This window comes from Pteropus vampyrus, unplaced genomic scaffold, assembly GCF_000151845.1.
Source record: "Pteropus vampyrus isolate Shadow unplaced genomic scaffold, Pvam_2.0 Scaffold120, whole genome shotgun sequence".
Classification (NCBI taxonomy): domain Eukaryota; kingdom Metazoa; phylum Chordata; class Mammalia; order Chiroptera; family Pteropodidae; genus Pteropus; species Pteropus vampyrus.
This window is the reverse complement of record NW_011888901.1, coordinates 1,091,677-1,113,992: the sequence shown is the minus strand read 5'-3', so window position 1 is coordinate 1,113,992 and position 22,316 is coordinate 1,091,677. Positions and strand designations below refer to the sequence as shown.

General features: G+C 32.9%; 1 protein-coding gene across 4 annotated transcripts in view; it reads right to left on the bottom strand.

The window, feature by feature from the left end:
- Nucleotides 1–22,316, bottom strand: part of LOC105296119 (collagen alpha-5(IV) chain) — a 219,220-nt gene that overhangs the window by 37,857 nt on the left and 159,047 nt on the right. For all 4 annotated transcript variants that reach the window (XM_011366063.2, XM_011366065.2, XM_023534116.1 and 1 more), the window contains 9 exons: nucleotides 20,846–20,938; nucleotides 19,389–19,459; nucleotides 18,921–19,112; nucleotides 17,970–18,138; nucleotides 15,942–16,034; nucleotides 15,745–15,849; nucleotides 14,629–14,726; nucleotides 13,200–13,350; nucleotides 3,677–3,790 (listed from right to left, as the gene is read on the bottom strand). In XM_011366063.2, coding sequence (XP_011364365.2) covers nucleotides 3,677–3,790; nucleotides 13,200–13,350; nucleotides 14,629–14,726; nucleotides 15,745–15,849; nucleotides 15,942–16,034; nucleotides 17,970–18,138; nucleotides 18,921–19,112; nucleotides 19,389–19,459; nucleotides 20,846–20,938 — 1,086 coding nt within the window. The remainder of the gene's footprint in view (nucleotides 1–3,676; nucleotides 3,791–13,199; nucleotides 13,351–14,628; nucleotides 14,727–15,744; nucleotides 15,850–15,941; nucleotides 16,035–17,969; nucleotides 18,139–18,920; nucleotides 19,113–19,388; nucleotides 19,460–20,845; nucleotides 20,939–22,316) is intronic.

Sequence of the window (22,316 nt, the reverse complement as noted above, 5' to 3'; positions counted from 1 at the left end):
AAAAGCAAAAACTTTCCTTGTAAGATCAGATACAAGGCAACGCTGTCCACTATCGCCACTCTTATTCAATATAACGTTGGAGGTCCTAATGAGTGCAATCAGTCAAGAGAAAGATATAAAAGACATCCAAATAGGAAACGAAGAAGTCAAACTGTCACTATTTGCAGGTGACGTGATTCGCTCTATAGAAAACCCTGAAGACTCCACAAGAACACTACTGGAAATAATAAGCAAATACAGTAAAGTTTCTGATACAAAATCAATGTTCAAAATTCCACAGCGTTCACATACTCTAATAATGAAGTTTCAGAAAAAGAAGTAAAATAAAATGATTCCTTTTGCAATTACAACAGAAAGAGTAATATATCTAAGAATAAATTTAATGAAACATGTGAAAGACCTGTATAATGAAAACTATAAGCCCCTACGACGAATATACAAAGAAATGGAAAGATATTCCATGTTCTTGAATTGGAAGAATCAACATAGTTTAAATGAACTTATTATCTAAAGCATTATACAGATTTAATGCAATCCCCATCAAAATCCCAATGTCATTTTTTAAAGAAATAGAACAAAAAACCTTCAGATTTGTATGGAAGCACAAAAGACTCCAAATTGCCAAATCCTTCTTGAGGAAAAAAAAAAAAAAAAAACCAAAAACGAGGCTAGAGGCATCGCTCTTCCCGACTTCAAATTATACTACAAAGTGACAGTGTACAAAACGGCATGGTATTGGCAGAAAAACAGACACATGGACCAATTAAACAGAATAGTGAGTCCAAAAGTAAACCCATTTATATGGGCAAATAATTTTCAATAAAATACTAAAAATATACAGTGGAGAAAGAAAAGCCTCTTCAATAAATGGTGCTGGGAAAACTGGAAAGCCATCTGCAAAAGAATGAAACTCGACTGTTGTCTATCACCACACACAAAAAGTAACTCAAAATGGATTAAGGACCTGAATATAAGACCTGAAACAATAAAATGCATAGAAGAAAACATAGGAACTAAACTCAAGGACCTTGGACTTAAAGAGGATTTTATGAATTTGACCTCAAAGTCAAGAGAAGTAAAAGCTAAAATAAATGAATGGGACTACATCAAACTAAAAAGCTTCTGCTCAGCAAAAGAAATCGTCAACAAGGTAAAGAGAGAACCATCCAACTGGGAAAATATATTTGCAAGCAACACCTCCGATAAGGTCTTAATAAATATCCAAAATATACAAAGTACTCATACTACTCAATAACAATTAAAATCAAACGATCCAATAAAAAATGGGCAGAGAACCTGAACAGACACTTCTCCCTAGAGGACATACAAATGGCCAACAAATATATGAAAAGATGCTCAACATCACTAGCTATTAGGGAAATGCAAATCAAAACCACAATGAGATACCATCTCACACTTGTTAGAATAGCTATAATCAACAGGACAAATTATAACACATGTTGGAGAGGATATAGAGAAAAAGGAACTCTCATACACTGCTGGTGGAATTGCAAATTGGTGCAGCCACTATAGGAAACAGTATGGAGGCTCCTCAAAAAACTAAGAATTGATCTACCATATGATCCAGCAATCCTTCTACTGGGTGTTTACCCCAAAATCTTGAAAATCTATATCTGAAAAGATATTTGCACACCGATGTTCACAGCAGCATTATTCACAGCGGCCAGGATGTGGAAGAACTGAAGTGTCCTATGATAGATGATTGGACAAAGAAGCTCTGGTCCATATATACAATGGACTATTACTCAGCCATAAGAAGAGATGAAATACTGCCATTTGAGACAACATGGATGGACCTTGAGATAATCAGGCTAAGTGAAATAACCCAGTCAGAAAAAGGTTGAAAGTCACATGATATCACTTACATGTGGGATATAAACCTAAGCAACAAATGAACAGGACAAACAGAGACTCATGGATATTGACAATAGACTAATGGTTACCAGAGGGGAGTGGAGAGGGGGCAGGAGTAGTTAGATGGGTTAATGGGGGTCAAATATGTTGTGACAGAAATAAATCTAACTATGGTAGGTGAACAGAGATTGTAAATATATATATGCCGTACTGTTAAAGTATACAGCTGAAACTTATTGGATTTTGTTATCCACTGGCACCATAAAAAATAAATAAATTAATTAAAAAATGTAAATATACATGGTTAATATCAAATATAAAATATTACCTATCCTGTGGTAAAAATATTGTGATTTGAGAACATTTCTATATTAACAGGATTGCATTTGATATATTTTCATGCCAGTTTATGCTAACATTATTTCTTTGTTGAACCATGTTAGTTAAGATCTTGAATTCTGTGGGAAAGTATATATTCATAGAAGGAAGATTAAATTCAGCACCATAACTTTTCCTCCGCCTATCTTATCTAGACTTTATAAATCAATATACCTATATATCCATCAGATAAATAGGGATGATGTTAGATGAATGAAACATTGTAGAGTATTAGCTAAATTTGGAAAAAGTATAAAGCACAAATAAATGTGCTTTTATTTTGTTCAGATTGGTATTAATATTGGTCTCTTCCAAACCTCATGCAGTTATGAGAAATAAAAGAAATGACAAAACATAACAGAAATCATAAATTCATTTCAACCATCTTCGTGGAACAGCAGGCAAAGACTATAATGGGCAAACCTAAAATTTAATTGCTTTTTTCTGAAGTTCCTGCTGCTATGCTAGTTAAAATGCTTCTGATCATAAGTGTTGAAGCAGCATTTTTTCAACAGCCTACTTCAAAGTAACACTATGAATTTTCTTATTTTTAAACCAGTAGTGGCATGATTTAATATCAGAAAATATATTTCCATTGTTCGAAGTCAATATATGTACATCTGAACTGTGTGTTTAAGTCATCTGATATGTTCAAGTGAATTAAGGATTGATTAAATGTTCTATATTTGTTTTAATTTTGTGAATTATTAAAGTGCTTTAGAATGACATGATGTTGGCCCAATAGTGGCCCTGACTGTGCCTGCCTAGGTTAAGAAAAAAAGAAGTCAAATCATCAGATGACTCAGGATCCACAAACTCGAGTAAACAAACTCACACAAACCATATGATTCTCTATTAGGTTACAAGCTGACAAAAGCTTTTTGCATATCCATATAAAAATTTTAGAGTGCTTATGAGTTGTAAAGTAATTCCTGATCTAGGGGCAAAAGAGGAGAAAATTCAACTCATTTTATAAAGAAAAGAAATGAGAACGCCTAAAAAATATTTTTATCAGAATGTTAACTTTAGCTCTCATGTGCTAAGAAATATTAAAGTGGTACCACAGTCTGTTAATGTTAAAATGATTCTCAGGTCTAAAGTAATCAGCACTAGAAGTTCTTAGGTCTATGATCCCAAGACTATGACTAGCTCAATGATTACATGCCGTGGCAACATAACGAGATTATGGAATTGCATTATTGTTAATAGCTCTATTTTAAATGAACAAGGATGGGAATATCAGGGATCAAAATAGAACTCTAATACTGTGATATGTACTTTTTCACTTGTACAAAATTACACAAATAGACATGTTACCTCAAATTTATTTTCTGGAAGACTGTTACATAGGTTACACTTTATTGAGGAGCTAACTAACCTCTATATAATGAATGCTACAAATATATATTTACTCCAATCTTACCAGGTTGGCCTATTGGTCCAGGAATCCCTGGTGGCCCTGGTGGTCCCTGAACACCTATTCCTGGAGGCCCAGGAGGTCCCACTGGCCCAGGTTGTCCATTTGGCCCAACATCACCTTTAAAAAATAAATACAGTTTAGATATTAAAAATAGCTAAGTCCCTAGTCATTAGGAACCACAATATCCATGTGAAAAGGCACATCATATTAAGCAAGGGTCTTAGAAAGCTATCCATTCATTGAGCAAGAAAATTACACACAAGTACCCAGAGCAAATAATAGGGAATCCATTAAGTTATAGACTTATAACTTACATTATGCTAAGCACTCAACTTCAGTACTTAAAATCAACCTCACAAAATAATACAAAAGATTACAAATCACACATTTTTTTAAATTGTAATTCATTTTGGGTAGGTATTATTTATAAGTTTAAAATATAAATTACCTTTTTTAAGGTAGATAATCTTTAACATTTCCCTATTTACTAATTTGGGCCTATGGCCTATAAACATGCTTGAGCCTCCCCCATTATCAGTAAAACATCTCTTTTAATTTAGAAACTTCATTGTTCCTCTCTCTATCTTCCATCTGTCCCTCCTACTTTTTAAAATTTTACATATACTATAATTTACTCTTTTTATGTGCATTTTGATGAGTTTTGACAAATGTATACAGTTATATAATCACCACCAAAATCAACACATAGAAGACAGAAATAGTTCCACTAACCCAAGAGGTTACCTGTGCCTGATTCTAGTTAACTCCCCACACCCCAATTCCCTAGCAACTGCTGATATATTTTATGTCTTATAGTTTTTCCTTTTACAGAATGTCATATAAATGCAATCATACATTACGTAGCCGTTTGAGTATGTTTTCTTTTGCTTAACATAATTCATTGAGATTCATCCATGTTGTTGTATGTATTAGCAGTTTGTTACTTATTATTGCTTGATAGTATTTCATTATGTGAATATACCATTATTTGTTCAACTGTTCACCAGCTGAAGGACATCTGAGCTGTTTCCAATTCTTGGTGATTATGAATAAAGTTGCTGTGAACTTCGATCTACATGTTTTCTGTGTGTGCGTGAAGATCCATTTTTCTTGGATAGATATCTAGGAGCGTGATTGTTAGATCATGTGGTAAGTGTATGCTTAACTCTGTAAGAAATTGTCAAACTGTTTCTTAAGTGGCTGTGTCATCTTGCATTCCAACTAGAAGTGTATGAGAGTTCTAGTTTCTCTGTATCCTTGGCAGAACTCGGTATTGTTAGTTTTCTTTCTTTTTTGAAATCTGTTCTGGATAGGCAGTAGTATATCATTGTACTTTTAACTCACATTTACTGTATGACAAATTATATTGAGAATCGATTGTTACGTATGCTTAGTAGCCATTCAGATATCTTCTTTGGTGAAGTATCTGTTTAAATCTATACCTATATTTCCAATTGTAGTCTTTAAATTTGGTTGTTTCTTTATTGTTGACATTTGAGAGTTCTTTGTATTTTCTGGTTACAAGTTCCTTGTCAGATAAATTACACAAAGTACCTTTCATTTTAATGAAGTGCAATTTATCAGTTTTTTTTTAATTAAATGAATTGTTCTTTTGGTGTATCTAACAACTCTTTGCTTAACCTATGATCATAAAAATTTTCTCCTATGCTTTCGTCTAAAACAAGAGACAATATAGTACTGCCCATGGGCTAACCTTTTGGCCCATAGGTTCATTTTTAAACTGTCTGTGAGCTAAGAATGTTTTTTACATTTTTAAAAGTTGTAAAAAAAAAAAGATGTGACAGAAAACATAAGTGGTCCATAAAGACTAAAATATTTACTATCTGACCCTTTATAGAAAATGTTTGCCAGATTCTGTTCTAAAAATTTTATTATTTTAGGTCTTATGTTTAGGTCTACTTGATCCATTTTGAATTAATTTTTGTACAAGGTATGAAGTATGGGTTGAGGTTCATCTTTTTTTGTTTGCTTGTTTTATCTGGCATATGGATGTCCAATTGATTAAGTATCCTTCAATGAAAATACTTATTTTTCTGTTGAAATTGCCTTTGCAACACTGTCCAAATTGTGTAGGTCTATTTTTGGACTTCTTATTATGTTCCATTGGTCTATATGTCTATCATTTCACACATCCCACTACCTTAATTACTGTGGCTTTATACTAAGTTTTGAAATCAAGTACAATGAATACGCCAACTCTGTACTTCTTTATCAAATTGTACTTCTTTATCAAATTGCTATACTAGGTGCTTTGCTTTTCCAAATAAATTTTAGAATAAGAAACTACTGCTGAGTTTTGCTTGGGAATATGTTCAATATATGGATCAATTTGGAGAAAACTGGTATTTTAACAATACTGAGCTTTCTAATTCATGAACACAAAATATCCTTCCATTTATTTGGATCTTTGATTTCTGTCATAACTGCTTTCTAGTTTTCCACATTCAGATCCTGCTCATATTTCATTACAACTGTATCTAAGTACTTCATGTTATTTGATGTTATTCTTAAAAATACTGTTTTTGTTTAATTTTCATTTCTAGTTGTTTGTCACTAATATATAGAAATGCAATTTATTTTTGTATATTTGCCTTGTATCTTGTGACCCTACTAAATTTATTTCTTATTTCCAGGAGCTTTTTTGTAGGTTTCTTATGATTTTCTATATTGAAAATCATGTCATCTATGAATAGAGACAGTTTTTATTTCTGCTTTTCTAATCTGTATGCCTTTTATTTCTTTTTCTTGCCTTATAGCATTTCATTGTTTTATAAGGCTTCCAGTATGATACTGAAAAGGACTGGAAAGAAAGGACACCTCTGTGTTGTTCCATATCTTTGGGGAAAACTAGTTTTTTACCACTAAATATAATGGATCAAGTTTCTTGTAAATGTCCTTTATCATACTAAGTTCCCTTCTATTCCTAATTTCCTAAGAGTACTTTTTCAGAATAGATGTTGAATTTTGTCAGATAATTTTTAGTATTGATTGAGATGATAATTTTTTTCTTCAGACAGATATAGCAAATCACATTCATTTTCAAATCAGCCTTGAATTCTAAAGATAAAATTTACTTGGTTGTATTGTATAATCTTTTTAATATATTGTTGGATTTGATTTGCTAATATTTTCTTGAGAATTTTTACACCCATGTTTATGAGAGATACTGCTTTATAGCTTTTTTCCCTCTTATAATCTCTTTGCCTGGTTTTGATATTACGGTAATGCTAGCCTCATACAATGATTGGAAGCAATCCATCCACTTCTATATTGGAAAATAAATCATGTGAAACTGGTGTTAATTGCTTCTTTAAATGTTTGTTAGAATTTATCATTGATGCTAGCTGGACCTGTAGTTTTCTTTGTTGGTAGGATTTTAACTACAAACTCAAATTATTTAATGAATACCTGGATTACCTAGTTCTTTTTCAGCGAGCTTCAGTAGTTTGTACCTTTCAAGAAATTCATTCACTTCATCTAAGTTGTCAAATTTATGGGTATACAGTTATTTGAGATACTCTCCTATTATTCTTTTAATGTCTGTAAGGTATGTAACTATGTTCCCTCTTTCATTGCTAATATTAGTAACATGTCTCTTTTTTTCTTTATTAGCCCGGCTAGAAGTGTATCCATTTTATTGATCTTTTCAAAGAACCTCATTTGTTTTTCAGTTTTCAATTTCATTGATATCTACTCTTATTGTTATTTTACTCCATCTTCTGATTGTCTTTGTTTTATTTTGTTTTTCTTGTTTAATTTCTTAAGGGAAAAGTTAGATAATTCGAGACTGTTCTTTTTTCTAATAAAAGCTTTTCATATATTAATTTTATTCTACTCATTTTTATCTGCATCCTACCAATTTTAATGTTTTATTTTAATTTTCTTTCAATTCAAAGTTCTTTCTAGCATTTTACTAGCATTTTCCCCTTTGATCCATGGATTATTTAGTTTTGGTTATTTTCTACATATGTCGGGATTTTCCCAGATAACTTTATATTACTGATTTCTTGCTAAATGCATTAATGGTGAGACTCTACTGTATGGTTTCAAAATTTTTAATTTGCCAAAGTTTGTTTTATGATCCAGATTTTGGTTTATCATGGTGAATGTTCCATGTGCACTCAAAAAGAATATATTTTCTGCTTTTGTTGGATGGAATGTTCTATAAATACCAATGTTCAGGAGTTATGCTGAAGAGAAAGTCCTGACACCGCTCTGTTAGAATACTATCCTTGAATCCTTCTACATGAAGCCAAGGCCAAAAAATGCCCATGGTAGTTGAATGAGTATAAAATGTCTAGCTGAACTGTAAACCATTTGGTATTGGGTATTACACTATCCCTATTTTCTATTTATAATTTTACATTCTCTTTATTAAAGAAAGCTGCCAACACTGTATAATCTTAAGGTGCCAAAAAAATCTCTTTCACAGTCTTCCATATTTTTTTCCATATTTTAAAAAAATACTTTTCATATTTATAATTTTAATTCCTTCTTAGATATTGTGCTTTGGGGATTTATTTAGTTGAGACCATGTACTTAATTACCAGCTTTTAAAGAATCTCTTCTTTCCATACTGACTAATGAGGACATTTCTGCGAAATACCAAGTGTCTGTATGTACATGAATATGTTTCTAAATTCTTTCTGTTATATTGATCTACTTGCCTGTTCCAGCACTGGTTCACAACGTTATAACTGTAATGATTTTGCAATGTATTTTATTACATGTTTGGTAAATACTAAGTTTTAGAATTAGTTATGTCAAGTGCTTCCAAAACACATTTATTTCAACTCTCATTGAAAATGCATTACTTTTACAGACAATAAGGAGAGTTGGCACCACTGAGTTTTCCTATACACACATATATTTTATCACCCGGTAATTCTACTTCTTTTCATGTTGTTAATAATAGTTTTTGTTTTCTCCACAAATACAGTAAGCACATTTTGTTTTATTAATTTCTAGATATGATATAGATTTTTTTTGTAAATTTTATCTTATTTTTTATTTCTTTCAATATTTCCAAACACACCATTCTATTTATCACAATGATACTTTGCATATTATTCCAGCTACCTGGAACACCCTTCCTTAAAGATTCAGTTTAAGTGTCACCTTCTATATGAAGCCTCCCAAAGCACCTTAGATGAGGCCCTAAACAAAGTAACATATAAGGCAAAGGGAATGCTTCCAAAATTATCTTTTTTTCTTAATTGATTTTAATGTTCAGTCTTAAGCATGTTTTCTTTCTCATATAGTTATTTTCTTATGGGTATTAGCCTTATTAATTTATTATCAGTCACTATGTTGCTTTTAAAGTCCTGCATCAATCTCTCTTACAGTTTAGTGACTAAATTCTAATACCTAGCCACTGATATATGTGTATCTGGTGTGTGAACTTTTACTGTGATCTGCTTGCTGAGTTTTGACTGTGGTATACTGATCCAAAACATTAGTAATACATATTCATAAAAGTTCTCATTCAAATAACCACTATCATAATGATGCCACCTCGATTTTCTTATAGTAGAGAGCGATCTCTAAGATCTTCGAGAGCAGAGTCTATATCTTTATGTTTCTAGTGATTCAAATAGTATCTGGCCCAGAATAAGAAAATAATAAATGTTTGAGGAATGAAGGAATTACATGGAAGAAAATTCCAAATTATTTTTCTTCTAGCACCTTAGGAACTGCACTGGGGTTTAACATTTGAGAATTATTCCTATTAGGACATGGGAATCCTATAATTCTTTTCAAAGATTGAGTAAATGCTTGTTAAGAAGTTGATACTAGAGGGTATTATGCTAAGTGAAATAAGATAGAAGAAGACAAATACCAAATGATCTCACTTAACGTGTGGAATCTTAAAAAAATAAAATCAATGAACAAACAAAATGAAAACAGACTCATAGATGCAGAGAACAAACTGATGGTTGCCAAGTGAGAGGTGGTTTGGGAGGCTGGGTGAAAGAGGTGAAGAAGTACAAATTGGCAGTTACAAAATAGTCATGCAGATGTAAAGTACAGCATAGGGAATATAGTCAATAACATTGTAATAACTATGTATGGTAGCAGGTACTAAATTTATTAGGGAGATCACTTCATAAGCTATATAAATGTCTAACCACTATGCTGTATACCTGAAACTAATAAAGTATTGAATGTCAACTGTAATTAATTTTTTTTTAAAAGAAGTTGATGTTTAAAATAGGCTTCAACCCATTTCTTTCCAAATCTCATCTCGAGGACATTTTTCTAAATAAAGTATAGTGAATGAGTACTTTACATGGAGACTGCTTGCCACAGAGCTTATCATATGGAATGTCACTATCTGCACTTTCGGTGGTCACAGGTCTAAACTGGAGGAGATGATTGGTGGGAAGCACTACCCATAACTTTGAGTGGTACCATTTACAGCTGACCTGAACTGTTTGCTTGAAGACAGAAAAGTATTTTTAAAATAACTTAGCTAAGAAGAATCTGTACTGAGCTAGTTTGGAGCTTTTGCTGGCTGAATCTATCCTGGTTAAATTGAACTATGCTGTCTTATTGCTTTAATAGAAATCAATCCAACATGTTTCAGGAGCATGACACACTTGAGATTATTCTCTGGGGGCCAAATATTGACCAGGAGAGTTCAATTTCTTGCAAACCAGGAAGGAAAAAAATTGTCAAACCAAAAAAATTGCCAAACTAAAAGAATTGCCAAACCAGTCAGGCTAATTCTATTCCTATATATAATTAGGGGAATCAAAATCAAGAGGATAGAAGAAACCAATAGAGAAATAAGTAAATGATATGAACGGTTTACAAAAATATATATATATTTTAAACATGAAAATATGGTCAATTTCACCCATAATGGTGGAAATAAAAATTTAAACTACCCTGAGATAAAAAGCAAAGACCTAGTATATCCAAAGAAATTTTTAAAAAAGAAGAACGAAGTTTGAGAACTTATATCGCCTGACTTTCAGTCTTACTTTAAAGTCATTGTATTATGAACTGTTGGTACTGACTTAAGAATAGTAAAATAGGTAAGTAAAACTGACAGCACATAAATAGACCCAAACATACAGTCATTTGATTTTTGACACAGTCGCCAAAGTTATCAAATGGGGAGGGAGCTATTTTAAATAAATGATGGTGAACAAAAATTATTTGAGATGGACGATACTCTTAAACATAAAAACTAAAACTATAAAACTTATAAAATAAAACATATAATACCTAAACTTTTGTTCATCTAAATAAACTAATAAAAATGATAAACTTTTGTTTATCTAAATACACTAATAAAATACTCATAAACATATATTCGACAAAGGACCAGTATGCACGATACACAAAGATTACTTCCAACTTAATAAAAAGAGAAAAAAAACCCATATTTTAAAATGGAAAAAAATATGTGAATGGATAAATTATTCTCCAGTACATGTAAAAGAGCTCAACATCATTAGTTATTAGGGAAATGAAAATTAAAACAAAAATATGTTACCAACACACCTACCAAAATTTGAAAATGAAAAGAATGATAACACCAAATGTTGGTGAGAATGTGGAACAAATGAAACTTTCCTACCATATTGGTGCAAGTTAAAAATGGTACAACCATTTTGTAAAAAAGTCTAGTAGTTATTTATACAACTACCATACACCTATCTTATGACCCAACAATTCTACTCTTAGGAATTTCCCTAAGCAAAATGAAAGCACATATCCATAAATAGAATTGTAAAAGAATATTCTTCACAGCTTTACTCAGAATAGCCAAAAATTTGACACAGTCTGGCGTCTATCAACAGAGAATGGATAAAGAAACATTGGTATATTAATAAATAAAATAATAATAATAAAAAATAAAGAACTACTAATAAACACATCGACATGAATGCATCTCAAAAACAATATTTTGAGTGAAAAAGCCTTACAAAGAAAGTACACACTGTATGATTCTAAATGAAGTTCTAGAATGGGTAGAATTAATTTATGATGAAAAAAATAATTACAGTGTTGTTGCCACTGTGGATGTTGGGGAAAGGACTAAGGAAAGGGGTGAAAGGTAAATTTCTGGGATTATATCTTGATATGCATTCGGTTATACAGGTGTATGCATTTGTTAAAATTCAGCAAATGTACCCAAAGATTTGTTTATCTCATTTAATGTGAATTATATGTTAAAAGAAAAAGAACAACCATAGAACTATAGTTATGACATGCATACTGAAGTATTTAGGAAGAAGTATACCGCTGTTTCAATAAACATTGAAATACATCAAAAAAAAGTCAATGGATGGAGAAAGGAATGGATAGGTATGTGATAAATGATCTATAGTAAAATGCTGACAGTAGAATATTAATGATGGGTACACAGTAGACACTGCAAAATTCTTTCTACATTGTATATATGAAACTAAAAAAAATAAATGTTAGCAGAGATAAAATGTTAATTACAGAATCTGGGTTGTGGATATATAGGTTTTCACTGTACAATTCTTTTAATTTTTTTGTATGTTTAAATTTTTTCACAATGCAATGTTTAAAAAACTATACTAAGATACCTACTTACTTTCATCATGTTGGCAAAAGCCCAAGAGTTTATCAACATACTCATTTATTAAGACTGTGGAATGGGAAAATAAGCACACTCATACATTGCTACTGGGAGTGTAAAATGGTGCAAATGGAGAGGAATATAACAATATCTACAGATTCGTTTATCCTTCAGAAAATCCATATTATGCTAATCTACTATTACACTTGTACCCATATGAAATAACATGTATGCAAGCTTATTCACTGTGGCATTATTTCTAATTTTTTTTTTCAAAAAATCCAATCCAGCAACTAGCAACTGGTAAAATAAACTATGGTATACCCAAGCAATTCAACATTAGTTGGCTATTTTTAAAAAATCAAGATCTCTAGACTTACCAGGGGGATTACTTTGTAAATTATATAACGTCTAACCACTATGCTCTACACCTGAAACTAGTATAAAATAATATTGCATGTCAACTCTAATTAAAAAATAAAAATTAAAAAATCAGGATTTCTATATACTAATATAGAGTGATCTCTATGATATAATTTAAATGAAATAAGGTAAAGTGCAAAAAGTTAAAAGGTAGTACACTATCTTTTGGGAAAGGTAGGAAATAAAAAATATATATTCTTGTTGGCTTGTATTTATATGCAGGAACACTAGAAGGATACATAAGTAGCTAAAAATAACTACATATGGGATGAGTAGGAACAGAGTGGATGGAGATGGGGTAACAGGAAGAATTCTCAGTGTTACTTTTACACATATATGATTGTATCATCTATTCAATGAAATAAAACACAAAAAATCAATGGATGATGAAAAAAAAAAGCAGTGACATAGTGGCAGCATAGACTTTCCAGTTAATTGGACTTATCACCCATAAACTCTCCCAACGGTTTCAATATCTATAAAAGTTAAAAGCAAATAGAGAAGTAGGAATGGCCTCCATACCTTTTGGTCCAGGTAGCCCATCCAATCCTGTGTGTCCTGGAGGACCTGGAGGTCCTGAGAAACCACGATCTCCTTTTGGACCAAGTGTTCCTTTGAAACCTGGGAGTCCTGGAAGACCAGGTGGCCCAGGTAACCCAAATCCTGGTTCTCCCTTGAGCATACACATGACAAAACACAACAAAAACTCTTTGTTAGTGTTGACTGTTTATCATTGAGAATATTAAGCACAAAATACAAGGCAATGATATTCCCTCCCCATTGGTGAGGAAGTAGGGTAATTAAATGAAAAGTATTGGTATGTTGAAGAGAACATCTAGAAGGATGGGAAGCAGGGCTTAGTAAGATAAATTAAATGATTCGGACTGGTTTCAGGACAAGAAGGAGATAACTGAGAGAACATGAGATTAAAGAACATAGTGAGGAAATGTGATTATAGATTGAGTATTAGATGATTATATTTAGTTTGACTAAGGATGATAATGGCATTGTGGTTTTGTATAAAATGTACACTTACTTAGAGATGAATACTGAAGTTTTTATAGATGAAATGACACAATTCTTAGATTTGGGTTAGAATACTTCATCAAAGGAAAAAGGAATGGATAAGCAAATATGATGAAATCTTGATAATTTGGAATCTGAGTGATGGATATATGAAAAAGTTCGTTGTAATATTCCTTTTTCTTTTGTGTTCATTTGAAAAAGTTCATAATATAATAAAAACAATCAATAAAGAAGTAGTTTCTCATGACAGTTGGGGCCATGATCAATTGTTCTTCCCATGGAAAGGAAGTAGTAATGATGAAAACACAGGAAGTTTAAATTAAGCACAGAGAAAATATAGGGACAATCAGGATACCATAGCAGTTTTCTGACTGAGGAAAATTTTAAATTAGCTAAGATATAATAAAAAGAATGGAAAGTAACTCATTATTATTATTGTTATTATTATTATTATATTATTATATTATTATTATTATTACTACTACTACTACTAAGTTAATAGTAGTGATTTACATTATGTATTTGAGATGGAATTGGGACAGAGGGACAGAATGGAAAGTTCTTGACATGATATTCAACACCATTTCTAGCAATCATTACACACAGGCATAGACAGAGATTAAATGGGATGGCAATACTACAGAGAAGCAAAGGAGGAGTTAATGATTGAATTCTTTCATTGATAATCTCATCAAATAATTGGTCATTTTAAAATGGGTTCAGGAACTATTTTTGCTTCAAATATGACCTCTTGGACTATTAAAGATTGTTTTGGATTAAATATTTTTCAATTAAAATATAATCAGTTAAGTTTTATCTATATAGTGAAGACTTAGGATGATATCTAAGTCAAAATAGAGAGCTAGGGCTAAGGAAGGTAGGGGGAATAGAAAAGGTGGAAAGAATAAATTAACATGTCCCAGACCTTTGGTCCTGGAAAGCCTGGTGGCCCTGAAGGGCCTTCTGGACCCATTCTTCCAGGTGTTCCAGGTGCTCCTGGAGGTCCTGGAATTCCAGGAAAACCTGTAAAATGATCAGTCATTTTTAAATCTCCAAATAGAAGACACTTTAGAAAGGCACCCAAACTCCCAAACCCACGTTTTCACCCTATCCAATCATGCTTAGTGACTATAGTAAGATGTTAAAACCATAATGACATTTTAGATGACTACTTAGGTTCAAGCCTTACAGCTACTTGATAATCCTTCTCAATCACCTATGGTTCTATCATTTTCATATAGGGCTAATGTGTATAGAAGATATGCTCTTCTAAAGGAAAATGAGAGCTATTACTTATGAGATAAAACTGAATATATGGAGCGCATCTCACACAAAAACAGAAAATCTTTTCTTCTGCTTACATCTGGATATAGTATAATAAAAGACCTACCATATAATTCTGAAAATGAGTTAAAAACAATTGTGGATATTACATACACACACACACACACACACACACACACACACACACACACACACACACACACATAAAATCAAATTTGAATCTTTTGAAGTCATTAAGTGAAAATGAGTAAAGATATGTTTAGCACTTTTCTCAAACCAATGCACATTCTTGTCATTCATGAGAAAGTTTTGTGAGAAATAAAGCAACAGCTTTTAAAAATTTCAGTAAATCAAAAGAATATGATTTAGGATAAAACGTTATTTGGATGCATGTATGCAATCAATCTGTTTAATAGAATCCATTCACTTAACAGATATCTATTGAGTGCTTACTAAGCTCCAAGAACTGTTCTAAGCCCTGGCACTATAACAGTGAACACAAAAGTCAATAATCACTGTGATTTTTAAAGCTTATATATGACTTTTACATATCTATAATTTAGATATTTTCTTGTCTGGACTATTTTAAAGACAATGAAATTATAATGCATGCACGCTGTGATTTTTCATTGATATTCTTTACAGTACATAGAAAATAGGTACGATAAATATATTTTATTTGCCAAGTGAACTATATCAAAGAATAATGTCATACTAAAAAGCTAACATGCCCTGCCTGCTACTCAGCCCTACATACCTTTGGGACCAGGTGGTCCAGGAAGCCCAATTCCAGGGATACCTGGTTCTCCTTTGCTACCCGGTATTCCTGGCAAGCCTGGCTGTCCTGGGAGTCCAGGGTCACCTAAGGAAAAGCAACAGTTTTTTGAAAGGGAAACTTTCAAAGAAAGAAGCCAATAAGTGTTAAAGACATAGTCAAATAAATTCCTCACATACCTGGAAGACCTACTTCACCATCTCTCCCTGGGATACCAGGCAGGCCAGGTTTCCCTGGCTGGGTTATGGTCTGACCTGGATCACCTTTAGGACCTAAGAACAAAAAAGAATCATAGTGAATAAGTGTTCACTTGACTAAGATCTCTTTGAATTAAAGACAAAAATGTGTATAATCTTTGAAACTGCAAACTAACAAAAATCTACAAGAAAAACAATTTCATATTATACATTCAAGAAATACCAAACAGAAGGATGAGATTTCAAAAAGAAAAAGTAGATGACAGTTTTAAGAGCTTCCATGATTGAAGATGGACTTATAAAAAACATTTTTTAAATGTAGGTCAAAAGAACCTAAAAAATAGAACTGTAGTAAACAAGGAAAATACTTCTTTTTGGTAAACTAATGGTACCTTAAGGTTTTATGTGTGCAAAGTCAAAGTACATCCACTTCTCATCGATTGAAATAGAAACTTGAAATAAGCTCAGGACAAAGAAGGATTTCTTAAACGTGACGAAAAAAAGCACTAACCATGACAGAAAAGTCTGATAAATTTGATTACATTCTAATTAATTCCTGTTTATTAAAGACACCATACAGAGAGTGAAAATGGCAAGACATAGTAAGCGACAGTTTTACAAAATAAATAGCTAACAAAGAACTAATACACAGAATATATGTAACATATAAATCCTCTAAATCAATAAGAAAAAGAAACAATCTAATACAAAAAAAATGGTTGAAATACTTGACTAGGCATTTTATAAAAGAAAATTCGAATTGTCAATAAACATATGAAAAGGTGCTAAAATTTAATATAATCAGATAAATGCAAAATAAAACTGCCATGAGATATGTCACACCCATCAGACTGGAAAAAATATGCAAGTCTGATAATACAAAATGTTTATGAGGATATAAAATAAAAAGAAATCTACAATACTGCTGGTAGAATTATAAATTGGTATAATTGCTCTGGAAATAGTTTGGAATTATCTAGTAAAGCTTAAGATGCATTTATTAAAAAATATTAATCTTAAATATATAACCTAGCCCAGGGACTGGCATTTTTTTTTCTGTAAAGGACTAGATAGGAAATACTTTAGGTTTTGTGGGCCATATGGTCTCTCTCACAACTACTCAATTCTGTAGTTGTAATGCAAAAGCAACCACAGACAATAGTGAATGGGTTTGGATATATTCAAATAAAACTTTCATTTTATAGCAAGTGGTGAGCCAGTTTTAATTCATGGGCTACGGTTTGCCGATCCTTTCTGCAGACAAGGGTGTGCACATGTACACCAAGATATATTCAAGAATGTACATAGAAGCATTATTCATAATAGGTCTGTATTATAAAATACCCAACTGCCATTAACATTAGAATGGATAAATCAACTGTGATATACACACAAGCACATATATACACACAGTGGGATACTAAACAGCAAGGAAAATAAATGTACTATAGCTATACAAAAGTTAACATAAAGAACATTACATTATGATTCCATTAATATGAGGTTCAAAAATAAGCTTAATTACAGTATTTTGTTTAGGAATGCACATCTAGGTGATAATACTAGGAGGTAAGTGGGAGGAGATTATGCAAAAGTCGGGAGAGTGGTTGCTTTTTAAGAAATGGTAGGGGATTAAGATCAGGAAAGAATAGAGAGGAAGATGGGGGTTTCTAGGAGGTTGGCAATGTCCTGTTTCTTGATGTGTGTGGTAGTTACATGGGTATTTACAATATAATTATTTGTTCAATGAAGTATTACGTATCATTTACTTCAAAACAATAAAAACAATGAAGATATTTAGAAAAAACTTAAAGAGAAACTCCTCCTTTACACACACACACACACACACACACACACACAGTGTTCCCTTGCTAAGGAGCTCTGAAAAGCCCAAAATATAAATGTCCAGGGAAACATATCTTTCATGTAGGAAAGCCAAGAATGGCCAAAGATAATATATTTCTGTTTTTGAGTACCAAATAAAAAACAAAACAACTGTCGTACACTCACCTGGTATTCCTGGCTGGCCTGGATTTCCTGCCACACCTTGTATGCCTTTTTCACCTACTGGGCCTGGAGGGCCAACACCAAGAGGGCCCATAGGCCCCCTATTCCCTGGGAGACCTGGCAAACCTGGGTTCCCAGGGGGACCTCTTTCACCCTTAAAAGCAATTCCGCCCTGAAAAGGGAAAAGTTTAATAGAGAAACATATAGATATAAGAGATCTCTATAGGTTCGTATTACTGAATACAACTAGAGAAATGATATCACCATAAATAGTGCTCCTTAAAAAGTGTATAAGTGTGTGTTATTATGGGACGGTATGTGATCTCGCCACTTAGTCATTCATTCCTTCAACAAGTGTTTTTGAGTTCCTACTGTGTGCCAGGTGCTGGCGATACAAAGAATAAAAATAGATTAAAAAACTCTGCCTTCATGAAGCTTACAGAAATTTACAGTCTAGCTAATATTTTATATATCACTTTCCATCTAAATACCCTGGGCTGTGTATTGTGCACAAAATAAGACATTCATTGTGTTCAATCTTTAGGCTCTGTGGAACACTTAACATGGCCATCTATTCACACTAATCTCTAAACTTAATATACATATAAAAACCAAATTTGACTTCTGCCATTAGGTCTAAATAAACCCAGGATATATGGGGTAAGAGAAGGGGAACCTGCCAATGACCCATAAGCATTTTAACCTTCCTGCCCAGCTGTTTTAGCCAATATTACTCAATATAGTAATGGGTTAAAAAGAAATTTATAAAACAACTATGAGAAAAGAGTGGTAAAGAAACCCTACATAGTTCATAATAATGTACCATTTCTATACATTAATCACATTTCTATACATTAATCAATTGGATGTTCATCTCAGTACCAGGCACATCTTAGGAAACATCCCTAAGTAACAATTTGACATCACAAAATCAAGAATATCAAACCAACTCACAGGTTCTCCTTTGGGGCCAGGAAGCCCTGGCAATCCATCCTGTCCAGGGGTGCCAGGTAAACCAGGGAGTCCTGGAGCTCCAGGGAAACCAAACTCTCCTTTGTCACCCTTCATTCCTGGAAAAGTCAGGATGTCACCAGGTTCACCTTTAGGTCCAGGAAAGCCTGGAGCACCTGGAGCTCCTGGTATGCCCTAAAGAGGGGAAAATAAAGAAGAGGGCAAAAAATAAAGAGAAATCAGTTTATTTTTTAAAAATATTTTCTCTCCAGTATATCCCATTAACTCACCCAAAAACATTTAGTTTACAAAGCTATGAATCGAGTGAGCCATGTGATTAAAAGAGAATCAAGGAATCAGATAAGTCATAAAATAATAAGAAAACTAAATTTATATATATCCATGAGTGAAAATCAAAGTGTAAATGTCTGTCTTCTACTTCTTTTGTTCTATAATAAACTCAAAACTTACTGTTAATCCTTTGGGACCAGTTGCACCAGTGTTTCCTTTTTCACCCTTCTGGCCAGGAAAACCAAGAGATCCTAACACACACACACACAAATAAAGTGAGCTTTGAGCTTGAACTCATGACAAAGCATATAAAAATCAGCAAGTCAGGAAATCAAGTTTTAAAATAACAATCCCATTCATTCCCATTTAACAGGTCATATTTTTATTTTCCAATTTTATGCTCTCAAAATGAAGAAATCATTCTTTCTTTTAGGTAAATCTAACATTTCATGTTACATACAATATTGTATCCTTAGGTATTTCCAACTCCAAAGCTTCTTAAGAGCTCACAGCTACAAAGTACTATGCACAGAGGTACTCAGGCTCCTTTAACTATCTCATTGCCAAGGGGAGAAGGTGATAAGGACCAAATTTGCATATCTTTCATTGTTCTGACTTAAACAATTTTCGTATGTCCCTACCAGTCATTTCTTTGGTTTGTTACTCCTTAAAATTTGGTTTAAAGAAATGTTTGGTATTCAAAGGCTAGAGAAAATATTACTAAATCAGTCATTCCCAAAATGGGCCCCCGAACCAGCTGTATCAGCATCATGCGAGTACTGGTTAGAAATGCTAATTCTTGAGCCTTCGCCCCAGATTTACTGAACTGGAAACTTTGCAGGTGGGACCCAGCAACCTGGACAAGCCATATAGGTAATTCTGATGCACTCCCAAGTTTGAGAACAGCTATACTGGAGGTACAAGGCTAGATTATTAATTTCCAGTGGCAGCCATAAAAGACTTGCTAAAAATCTATTTCCAGGTACCAAATGAATTGGTTTCCTTGGCAAACACACTAGACAGAAAGGTAAGAGATCTGGTGTCTATTCTCTGGCCTGACACAGTCATAAAGTGTGACTTCAAGAGAATATAATATTGAGATATCTCAAGAGGCAGTTGAGTAAAAGATTTGTTGGTCTGATGGATAACAAATAGGATTCTGATTGGAAAAAGGGAGGATAAGTTATGCATAGAAAGAGGAATATCTGGCAGCTGGTTACCAAATTCCATTAGAAGTTCCTTAATGACAACATGTGATACATGCCTAATGATGAGAAACTCTGCCACTGGAAACTATACTCAGGGGCCAGGTATTATGAACTTTTGCCCCAATTTTCTGAAAGAAAGAAGTCTGACTCTGCATAAGTTCTTTTTGTCACCATACAGTAAATAGGGAAGATATTTTTTCCTGGAATACTATTGTTAAAATTCTTTAATAGATAATGTTGGTATCTTCAGGTATTAGAAACAAGAGCATAATTTATTTCACAGCAGATAGAGGCATTTCATATTTAATTATTTACAGATATGAGTGACTAGCTATAAAATGAGAAGTTGACATCATTTTAAAACTATAAGCTCACTAAAAGCTAGCCAAGACATATTTTAAAAGGTTGCCCAGAGGCAGGATGTTTTACCTGGAGGACCCGGAAGACCTGGTAAACCACGTTGACCTGGAGGCCCTGAAATACCAGTTCCAATACAGTTGAAGCAGGTGTCACCTTTGTCACCTAGAGAAAACCATAAGAAAAAAAATATTTTACTTGTCTACCTTCTTTAGATTGATTCTAAAGAAGTTGGCATGAAGGGATAACATTCCTACCTAACAGTTTTATTAGAGAAGTCTACAACTAGAATCAATTCATTCGATAAGTATTTACTGAGCACCCACTGTATACCAACCACTGTTCTAGGTGCTTGTGATACATTGTTAAACAAATCAGACAAAAATCTATGTCTTCACAGTGCTCACATTCTACCAGTGGAAAGGAATAATAAACAACGAAGGTAACAAATTATTAAATTATATATGTACATATATACATATATATCAAAAGGAGTTATGTTTATAGGAAAAATATGGAGCTGGGTAAATGGGGTTGGATATGCTAGGGATGAGTGGCAGTTTGAAATTTTATATAGAGTGGTCAGGATAGACTTCATTGAGAAGATGATAGATAATAAAAAACTTTAAGGATGTAGCATGTGCACAATAAGTGTAGAGTATTCCAGGCAAAACAAATAGCCAAGTTTGGCATATACAAGGAACATCAAGAAAACCAGATTTCTAAGTAGAGCAAGAAAGGAGAACCAGGTCAGACAGTTAACAGGTTATGATGAGTGGCATATCATAAAACATCACCTAGGCCACCGTAAAGACTGTAGCTTTTACTGTGAGTGAAATGAGAATCTAATAGAAGAATTTAAACAGAAAAGCAAAATGATATAACTTAAGTTTAAAAGGATGATTCTGGCTGCTATGTTAAGAATAAAATCTAAGTGCAAGGATGGAAATAGGGTACCATTTAAGTGGCTACCGCTGCAGTGATCTAGGAGGGATGGAAACTCGTTCCAGAGTGACAGCAATTAACATGAGAATTGGTTAGATTCTGAACATATTTTAATGTAAAACCAATGAGATTTTCTCATGGATCACATATACAACATAAAAGAAGAGGGGAATCAGGGATGACTCCAAGCTTTTTAGCCTAAGCAACCAGAAGGCTAGCATGGCCTGCTTTTAAGAAAGAAGGGAAAGATGTTACTGGAAAAATTATGCGGAAGGAGGTAGTAGAAATAGGACTTCAACTTGATCAGGACGTGAAGTTTAAAATGTTAAGTAGACAGTTGGATATACTAATCTAGAGGAAAAGGCTTACATCTAGACAGGAGACATAAATTTGGAAGTCACTGGCAAGTAGATGGTATTTAAAGTCATAAGACAATGAATTAGTTTAGAAGAGAAGAGGAACAAGGGCTTATCTCTGGGGCATTCCAAAATTAAAAACTGGATAGATAATTGTAGAATACATATGGAAGTACAAAGTAAGCCAAGACTTACTATAAAGTTACAATAATTTAGACAGTCTGGCATTGGCACAAGGAGAA